Source organism: Mastomys coucha, unplaced genomic scaffold (genome assembly GCF_008632895.1).
Source record: "Mastomys coucha isolate ucsf_1 unplaced genomic scaffold, UCSF_Mcou_1 pScaffold6, whole genome shotgun sequence".
Classification (NCBI taxonomy): Eukaryota; Metazoa; Chordata; class Mammalia; order Rodentia; family Muridae; genus Mastomys; species Mastomys coucha.
The window spans coordinates 87,081,162-87,091,844 of NW_022196912.1; the positions used below are offsets into that span (position 1 = coordinate 87,081,162).

A 10,683-nucleotide genomic window follows, 5' to 3' on the forward strand; every position below is an offset into this window, starting at 1 on the left:
AAAAAGAATGGCCTTCTTCAGGAAGTACATCACTGGGGCAGGCTTTGAGATCTTAACTTAGCCTTGCCCTACTTTCTGCTTGTTCTTTCTGCTTCCTGCTTGTGACTGAGGTCGCCTCTCAACTTCCTGCCTCTGTTCTGGTGCCTCTCACTGGTTGCCACGCCTTCTGCCAGAATAGACACCCACCAGGAATTGAGAGCTAATTAAACTTTCCTTTTATAAGTTACCGCAATCGTGGTATTTTACCACAGCAATAGAAAAATAAATAATACGATACCCAACACACTGTAAATTAAAAGCAAAACAAAGGTCAGCGTGGTGTGCAGAGCTTCACCAACAGTTAGAAAGCAGGTACACTGCAGTTTGGAGGAAAGTTCCATCTGTCTTGAGAATAGTATATGCGCCTACTTCGGACCCAAGCTATGAAGACCCCTGATTTTGCTTCTACCCGGATCTCTGTCTCCCTGGCTGTTTCTCCAGTGGCTGCTTCAAGGCCCGTGCCTTTCCCTGGACGGGTGGTGTGGGGTGGGGAGGCAGTCTGGGGGCGCGTGTGTCATCAGTCTACAGTGTCTGGAAGCCTGGATGTGTTCAATACCTGTTGTCTCCACTTTCTTTAATACCTCTTAGTTTGCTCCGGGTTGACTTTTGAAAAATTCTTAAGGGGTTCTGAGATCTACTCCAGGACTTGCTCACCAATTTACCCCGACCCCCCACCCCCCGCTTTCTAAACAACTCCACCCCTCCTAGCAGGGTGTTTAATCTGTTGCTTGGCAAAATTTGAAGTACATGTGGCTGGGGTTTTGTTTTGCTTTTAACTCAGACCAAAAAAAAGTATCCTGTTTCTGTTTCTTTTTCAGAAAAAGAGGAAACGTATGTGAAACGGACTGTGGTCTTGCCTTGGCTCATACCGGAAGATCTATTTTACGTTTACGCGATCATGGTCACACACAATGTCACCCTCCTTCCCTCACAGAATCCTCCAAAAGCATCCGCACACACAAACCAACGCTTACCTCATACATGCCTAGTTCTTGGATTAACCTTTTTTCTTTTTTGACATATTCCTTCTCCTCTTGCACTAGCTGCTCCTTAATTTTCTCAATGAGGCGCACAAAACGATCGATTTCCTTCTTTCTACGCTTTGTCTAGTCAGAAGGAAATGGGATCCGTCATCACTTGTGTTGCAGTTAGTTTTACATTTCTAAACGGCCTGATAAACTGTGGGATGTCTCAGCAGGCAACGAGGAGGGGGACCTTTTTCCTTCAGCGCTTTAGTCGCTCACTAAATTGTATTAGTGGTTGTATCCAAAGGTACCTATAGGAGGGGTAAAGGATGAGTGGGAAACAAGGATCTGCATCCATGCCTCAAAGACACACCCTAGAGAGCACTAATACTTGATTCGCGCTGAATCTCTCTCCGACCAGCTAGATGGTTTCACAGGTAGGCACTCTTTGCCCTCAAGCTTGGTGTCTTGAATTTTATTTCTGGGACCCATATAGGGAGAAAACCAAACCCTCGAAGTTGTCCTCTACCCTTTGCTTCACCATATGCTCTCTCACACATAAATAAATAAATAAATAAATAAATAAATAAATAAATGTAATAAAATAAAAAGATTTAAACATCTCCAGTGAACACACACTAAATGGCTAGATCTCTGAGGAAGGAAAAATAATAATAATTCACTCTAACCATCAAATCAGGAGAAAGGAAAATATCTCTTAGTAAAATAAAGTTTACTTGCCAGGCAGTGGTGGCACACACCTTTAATCCTAGCACTTGGGAGGCAGAGGCAGGCGGATTTCTGAATTCGAGGCCAGCCTGGTCTACAGAGTGAGTTCTAGGACAGCCAGGGCTATACAGAGAAACTCTGTTTTGAAAACAACAACAACAACAACAAAACAAAAAAAAAGGTTTACTTAAATATTGAAATGGGTGTGACTCATTTCTATGTAGGGGATTAGCATAATTCTAAACACTTTGGGTTCCCTTACCTCTTCGAGTAATTGAAGACGCTTTTCCTCTGCAATCTCAATTTCTTTTATAATTTTTTTCAAGGCCCATTTTATCATAAATAGCCAATGTTTGTGTCTGTTTTTTGAACAGAGCATTCTCCATTGATTTATGACACTAGAGATAGGTACATAACAGAACGACCATTAATTATATTGGCTAAGTGGTTTCCCCAAAACACAAAGCAAAACTAGTCCAACCAATTTTACAGTGGTCACGTGGGCCATCAGCGAAGTACACCGTAGATGCTACATTGTAGATGCTAACTGAGTCAGAAGGCAGAGCGCTGGCTGCCTCAGCACTGTAAGCACTGCTGGAGTGAGCAGCGGTGCTTCTGCTGCTGATCAGCACAGTGCAGAAACCACACGGGGCTGCTCTCTTTCGAGTTGAGGAAGGAAACGAGGCAGTCTCCAGGGAAGGCAGAGAAAGGAGAGGCATGGGCAGAAATAGTCATGGAATTGCCCAAAGTGCTAATGAGAAACTTCAAGGTTCTAGATTCTCAAACTTTTCTCTCTACCACAGCTGTATCTTTGAAGAAGGGTAGTCATGTACAATTTGAGTTTATAAGTTATAACATTAATAACAACAATATTAATAAAATATATCTAAGGGCTAGTGAGTGCTGACTGGGTACATTGATCTACGTACTTTTGGTGGAGGGACCACCATCATTGCCAGCTCCACTGTGGGAGCAATGGGAAGAGATTAGCCAAGCCACAGTTAGGACAACTAAGACAGAGTGGTCCATGTGAAAGTCTGTGATCTTAACTATTTGTTCCTCATATTACCCTTACTATAAATTGGCACAGAAGTCTGGATGGACAGCAAACATTGTACCAATAATGGCAATCTTACTCTTTGGTGATTTCCCTCAATTTACATGGAAAACTCTGGTTTTTTGTTTGTTTGTTTGTTTGTTTGTTTTTCAATGAAACACCAAACACCAAACCAAACCAAAACAAAACAAAGCAAAACAAAGCTAAACTCCAAAACAATCTAATGAACACAGCTAGATAAGAGTGAATTTATATGTTTATATGTAATTTAAATTAGGATAGTAAATCTATTGGAATTATTTGTAACATATACTACTGATATAAAGATAAACACACACACACACACACACACACACACACGTTACCATCTCTGAAGTTCTCTTTCCCGATTTTCAGCCATGATTTTTATTTGTTTTCGATATACTTCATGTGTTGCTCTGAAAACAGAAAGTACATATATATTGGATTATATATTTATAGTTTTCAAATACATTAGAAAATCTTAATGTATTTCTTAAGATGAGTATGGCTAATTGTAAAACAACTAAAAGTTTTAGTGGTCATCTTATAGAAGGGCAGTTGAACTGCTCCTATAATCCTTGGGTTTAATATCCAAGAATGGAAGGAAAGCAATTGCACACAGGTTCTGTGAGATTAATGGTAAATAGGGAGGAATGTGGATGTGAAGAATGGAGGTGAGATTTGCCAAGGAAAGGCTATAGTCATTTGCAAAGGGCATAGAAAGTCAGAGCTCTAACACGACACAGTCAGTAAGGTTTGCTGCCCAGAAACCATGATGGGAGAAAACAACAGGTCCATAGGAGGGATCAAGATCAACAAGCTATTGAGGAACTCTGCATTCTCGACAGTTCTAACTCTGTACAACACAGAACACAAATACATAAGACAAGGTCTTGAACTAAGGGAAGGTCTTAAGTCTGTTAGGTTCTCTTGTGACAGGCAGAAAGAAAATGCAAAGACTTCAACACAACAGCAGAAGTCTGTGCTTCCGTGTGCCTTCCTGTGCCAGTGCTTGGTTCAGAAAGGAATCAAAAGCCACTTAGGTAAAATGCTACTTTGTGCCATTTCAAAGACAGAAATACTCATAAATGAAATAAAGGTAAAATGTTGGTTGTTACATAAGTTTTTGAAGACCAGAAATACAAATGAAAATAATCAAGATGCAATCAAATCAACCAGAAATAGCCATGTGTGTGTCTAGGATATTTGAAATGATCTAATAGCCTATGCTAGATCTCTAAGTTTGTTTACAATTTCACCTCTCTTTAATGAGTTTGTTGCCTTACACATATAACATGTCCCACATATGATCTGAACCAATTTAAAATAAGGTAAAGATAACATGGAATGCCAAAGTACATAACAACATTCAGCTAAAACATTTGATTCTGAGCTTCTTAATAAGCAGAGCAATAACTGATCAAAAGGGCTGGGTACGTGGTACCACACTCCTTTAATCCTAACACTCAGGAGGCAAAGGCAGATTATAGGTCTTTGCTAGTTCAAGGACAGCCTGGTCTACAGCATAAGTTCAGGATACCCAGGGCTATATGGTGAGATCTTGTCTCAAAAAAAATCTATAGCTAATAATCTTTGCATTATTCATTACAAAGATAAAATCTGATTGAACATAATTCAGTTTTCCTGCTCTGTCATAGAAGTTCATAGTTTCCACCTAAAGCTAATATAATGAAAATAGATGATTATGTGGTTGTTTATTTATACAGAGATAATCATGTGAAGAGCTTACACTTCACGTCTGTGCTGAATAAGATACGAGAATGATAGAACAGATATGGCAAAGTGGTAACATTCTGAGAAATTAATGAAAATATATGGGATTTATTTACATATTTTAAAATACTTCCTGCTGAGTTTAAACTATGTCCAAATAAAGATAAAAAGGTCACCTGTTTAAGATGTGGTTTCTTAATCTTTTCTCCAATGACACAGTATTAACAGATTACACAAGGATTCTAACGACCAACATTCTGATTCCTGTTTTACAGTTTTTGAAGTTGAAATTTTTAACTTACCTTCTTCCACTTACACAGCTATTTCTACCATGTTAAAGGACAAGTCATTTTTAAAACAAAATTATTGCAATATGTGTGTGTGCATGTGTGTGTGTGTGTGTGTGTGTGTGTGTGTGTATTACTTTGATCATGTTTATCTTCCTTAGATCTCTTTTCTCCCTCCTTTTAGTGGTCCTCCATCCCTCAAACAGTTTCCTTACTATTTTCATGTTATTCTTTTAGGTAGAAATCTAGATTCTACATGAAAAGCAGGAAAGCATGTGAGTTTGTCTTTGAGTCTGTTTTAGTCAATCTATCCAACCTGCAAATGACGCAATCCTTGTATTCATTAGATTGAAAAACAATAGATAATTCCATTGTTTACAAATACCACATTTTTTTATCCATTCATCTATTGATGCCTATCTATAACTTGCCAACCGTGAATATAGGTGTTCAGGGATCTCTATTGTATGCTTTTAGATTTCTGAGAGTGCTATGTAGTAGCTTGTTAGTGGCTTTTTAATAAGTGTGTTACAGTTTTCCTCTTAACCCAGCTACTTCCCAAATAATTGAGACTGCACTGTTATATTTAACATGCTCTAAAGGCACAACAAATGAGCAGTATTGTTCAATTTTAATCCTCTAAATTAATCTGGCTACCTCCCACCTAATGTCCCTGAGATACCTGTATTTTATGGTTTTCTGTCCTACAGCTGTTTTTCTCATAATGTCTCTGGGACTCTCTTCCCTGTGACTAGTCCTTCCTTCCTCTCTCTCCTGCCCTTTCCTCTTGTTGGAAGGAAGTCCTGCCCTATTCTTTCCCCTGCACAGTCATTGGCTGGTCAGCTTTTATTGACAAATCAGAGAATAAATGGGGAGCAATGTTTACACAACATTGTGGCAGGAGATACTTAGAATAAAGATTGTCACCAGATACCGGGCATAGAAATTAGCTTTTGAATTACACAGTGCACAATAACATTATGTCTACATCTCCCCCTCTTAACTTTGGATAAAGTATTCTATTATTTCTTCTATCTTGGTGAGTTTAAAGTTCTGTACCTAAATCAAATTTTTATCATAACTTACACAGACATAAAAAACATTTTCTTAAATCCTACATAACTTAGGTTTAGCTGTGAGGCTGTAACTATCTAGTTGTCAACATCACCAGAGACCTGAAAAAGAGTAAATATTACCTGAGTATGTTATGTAGGAAGTGCAGACAAGCAGCTTCCAAAACTATAGAACTGACAGAGACAGTTGGTTGCCTGGTCAGTCCCCCAGAATTCACTCTGTGTCATGGAGCATCATCTTCAGCCTTCTGGTCCAGAATAACTGACAGACTTTTTTTTGTGAAGCAGAACTTATGAAGGACTTGCATACCTTGTCCTTGCAAAGCTGGGCAATCAACTTCCCTACATCGCTTGTTCAGTTTGTACAGTATTCTGTCTGTAGTGCAAGCAGGGCATTTTCTTGTCCAGTGGCTATCTTGCCACAATAAAACAAACTCCATAAGGAGATTCTTTGATGCTTATCATTGAAATGGAATGGGAGTGCTGTCAGGAGCAGACCTGTCTCATTGTCAAAAGCAGCTTAGTAAAATAACCTTAAATGCCACATTCTGTTCATCTCTGAGGTTTTGAAGACTATCTGTCTATCTACCTATCTATCTACCTATCTATCTATCTATCTATCTATCTATCTATCTATCTATCTATCTATCTATCTATCTATCTAACTAACTATCTATCCTACATCCTAATTGTTTGTTTCTAGCTATTTACTAGTTCTGTTCAATCTAGGAAACTTATTAACTGAACTAGTATCTAATAAGACCATGAGTTTGATTGTCTCACTGGTAATAGCAGCTGTCAAGGACTAGAATTTAATATTGTGTTTTTAAATGAATTACATAAGCATGTATAAAAAGCTAATATTAAATATGTATTAATATACAAAGCTCTGTACCAGTGTAATGAAATATAATCTTAATTTGTATCACTATACATACAAAGATCTATACCAAGGTTGGGTCACCCAGTAGTTTTATGTTTAGTTTTTTTTATTTGTTTATTTTAAGGAACCCTTATACTGATTTTCATAGAAGCTTCACTGACGCAGCCATCAATAGTGTGTAAATGTCCCTTTCTCTATACATCCTCCCCATAATTTGCTTTCTTAATGATAGAATCTTAATGGAGTGAAATGGAGTGACTTGGAGTGTTTTTATTTGCATTTCATTTATTGGTAAGGATAGTGAACAGTTTATAATGTATTAGTTGACCAGTTGTGTGTTTTCTTTGGAGAAGTTTGTTTAATTTATTTGCACATTGTGTTCTTTAAATGTGTTGGATATTGATTCCCTATCAGACAAACAACTGGCAAAGTTTCCTTCTATTTTCTGGGCTTTCTTTTCACAATGGTAGCTGTTTTCTTTGCTGCCCAGGAACTTTGTAACTTGATGCAATCTTGTCTGCCAGGTTTCATTGTTATGCCTGGGCTACTGGAGTCTTATTCAGAAAGTTGTAGTTTATGCCTGTATCTAAAATGATTTTTCCTTTTCTTGTAAGTCTCAAAGTTTTGGGTCTTATTCCATCTTTTATTTTTGCTTCGTTGGTTCCTATGGCCGGGACTGAACCTAGACCTTGAGTGTGAAAGGCAAGTGTGTTGAGCCATGTTTCAGTCTTTGTCCAGATACATTTTTAAGTGGAATATCATATTATAGAGTAATATAAATCCAATTTTAAATGCACACTACATATATATGCACTAGAAAGTATATGTGGCAAGCTATTAATGATGATCATTTCTGTGAAGAGATTAGGATAACTTTTCCCATAAATTATACATCTTTCCCTTTAAAAATTAAATTTGGGTATAGGCACTACTTTGTTAGGCAAAGGATGTAAATGACTTAGAATGGCCAAGGTGAAGGATATTGGTGAAGAACACTGAGATGCATGCTGGTCCCTGGTCCTGAATCTGTTCCCTCCCCTGTGTCCTGTGTCACCCAGCTTCTGTAATACCTGTCACTTCCTTCAGTGAAAGATGCACAGACAGCAACCTTTCTGAACTGTGAAACAGAAAGAGCTACTTATAAACTAACTTCCCTGTAACACTCTACATGAGTCACATGTATAGATGCTGTGTTCCAGTTTAAAGAAGCATACACAAAGAAAAGTTTAAAGTGGTAAAGACCCAAACATACACATCAAGGTCCTGCAGGGTTTCAAATCCATCTTCCATATGTTTGATGTCGAGCTTTCTTTGTGCTAGGAAGGTTTCTTTCTGATTAATAAGCATTACCTGTTTCTGATGTCTAGAATGAGAAAAGGAAGTTGCAATCATTTTACTGAACCTTAAAATGAGGTACTTGAGGTACTGGAGGTTGAATGTCATGGCTTAGACACTATAGGCAAAATAAAAGGAAAAAAAAAACCCTTCATTTTCCAATGCAAGCAATATTTGAATGTATAAATTCTTTTAAAAGGAATTGGGGCTGAAGAGTGGGCTTGGTGGTTAAGAGCTGTTATTCTTGCCGAGGACTTGGGTTTGATTCCCAGCAGCCACGTGGTATGTCACATTCACCCATAACTCCAGTCCCAAGGAACCAATACCCTCTTCTGACCTCCTTGAGCACGAAGAGGAGGTGCTCATAAATACATGCCATCACAGAATCCATACACATAAAATAAAATAATTTCAAAAGCTTAAAGGAGCTGGGGAAGATTGGATTCTGAAGTTTTTCAGCGGCTTGAGAACTGTAAACTTTACGAACGTCCTATGTGTAGATTTTATGAAGCCACTGAAAGAATTCTAACTGGCAACAGTAGCATAGGACGGCATGAATAGTTGCCCAACAGTGTTTGGGTGGCCATGTATCTCTCAATACATATAACTTCCATCAGGCTTTTTCTGAGAAAGAAGATGAGCTAGTCACACAAACTTTGAGGAAAGGCTGAACATGTGAACTTCAAGGACCTTGGACAAGAAACCTTATCTGTGGATAAGTCTCCATTTTAACCCCTCTAAATGAGGGCTTCAACACCTGGCTTACAGGTAGAAAGCCTTAACTCACTTCTGGCTGGGTGTGCAGACCAATAAGACTTCTTATGTTTTTTTCTTTGTTTGTTTTCCTGATGTGCAGGCTCGGGGAGATTTGTGGTTTTGTTTAAGTGGTCCAATGGTGACAAGAACTTCTCTGGACAAGAAAGCCTTCTGTCTAAGTGGTCCACCTTCAAAACCACCTTAATATGATGCAGAAAGTAAAGTAGCTTGTGCTCTCTAAGTTACATACTTTAATGTTTGAGCTTAAGGCACAAGGATCTGATATTTTGATAATGTTTTGGGCACATATTGGGATGGGACCCCTGGGAAGTCAGAACTGACTAAGTGTGGATGAGGTCTTGAGGGTAGGGTCTTCATGATAAGATTAGTGTCCTTCCAAGAAGAAAGAAGAAAACTCACACTTTCCCTATGTAAGGGGAGAGGAAAGAGAAGATGAGAAGAGGGAAGGAGGGATAGGATAAGGAGAGGGAGGAATGGATGGAGGGAAGGGGGACAGACAGAGACAGAGACAGAGGCAGAGAGACAGAAAACACCATTTGTAAGTCAGGAAGAGAGTCCTCACTGGAACCCAAACATGTTCATGTTGGCACTCTCATTGTAGGCTCCCAGATTTTACAGCTGAGAAATAAATTTCTGTTAAAGCCAGCCAGTAGATGACATTTTGTTATGGAGATTCAAAAGGCCACAATGGCAATGAATTTTTAGTGTTATGGTCACTTGCTATCAGTTCATGTTATTATTCCGGGAGGTACCTATTGATCTGGGGAGAGTTTATACTCCAGTTTTAACAGCTGGTATTCTGTCCAATAGATGAGACACAACGATTCCAATAATTCTATAGCTTAAATACTACAACAATGAACAAACTCTGCTTCATATAAATGGGCCCAGGAACAGCATTTTTCATCTATGAGATGTAACTTTGGGTGTACTAAGTGACATTTTTTTCTTACATAGTTTTATATTTTCAAGATGCCAGCCTGTAATATTCATATGGAAAGAATCATTGAAAATTGGCTATCTACACAGCAATGGGAGGCGTCCCAGGCATACAGGACCAAATAAGACAGAATGCCTTTTTTGGTCTCTCTGTAGTCCAATAAGACCAAGGATTTGATATCCAGTTGTTATAGAAAAGTTTTGGGTCAAAGGATTGGAGGTAGGCAAGTTGGGGGTGGAACAGCAGAATGAGAGAAAACTAAGAGGAAAGCCAAAACAACAGGGAGAACAAAGTGAAAGTCATATAGTGAAGAAACATTTGGGAGGTATGTAGTCAGTGAGAAATGGTATCCTGGAATGCTTTCTGAAGTCATTGTGGGTAATCAAACTTCTGTGTGAGAAAGGGAACGTGCGCATGGAGCCAGCTTTTGACAAAGGTAGATATTACAGCTCACTGGAAAGGCTCACACAGTAATTATTGTTTCCTAAGTTTGACTTATAAGTATAAACAGTGCATTCAATTTTTTATAGGTTTGAGCTGCTCTAGGTAGGAAAAGCATTTCTTAGCACCAAAAAGGCAGATTAGAAGTGGGGCTATTGATTATTGGATGGAGAATATTTTGTTGTCAACTTGGTTGGCAAGTAAGCTGAGCTTTGATGGACAGTCACTGCTTGGACAGCAAGTCAGGCACCCTTAACTGTGGCAAGCTGACTCACATGGATAAAGCCATACTCACTCTTCAGACACCTTCTGTTTCTGCAGTGCCACGGCTTCTTCCTCCTTCAAGGTAGTCTTGTACTGTTTTAGGAGTGTGTTCAGTCTCTCTCGGAGATCTTTGTTCTC

The 10,683-nt window shown here is 38.7% G+C and overlaps 1 protein-coding gene across 1 annotated transcript in view; it reads right to left on the reverse strand.

Moving 5' to 3' along the window:
* Ccdc175 (coiled-coil domain containing 175) overlaps positions 1-10,683 on the reverse strand; it is an 87,462-nt gene that overhangs the window by 33,628 nt on the left and 43,151 nt on the right. Inside the window, exons 10-14 of the mRNA XM_031355857.1 lie at positions 10,577-10,683; positions 8,041-8,151; positions 3,156-3,227; positions 1,996-2,131; positions 1,014-1,145 (exon numbers count right to left, since the gene is read on the reverse strand). The exon at positions 10,577-10,683 is cut by the window's right edge and continues 16 nt beyond it. Coding sequence (XP_031211717.1) covers positions 1,014-1,145; positions 1,996-2,131; positions 3,156-3,227; positions 8,041-8,151; positions 10,577-10,683 — 558 coding nt within the window. The remainder of the gene's footprint in view (positions 1-1,013; positions 1,146-1,995; positions 2,132-3,155; positions 3,228-8,040; positions 8,152-10,576) is intronic.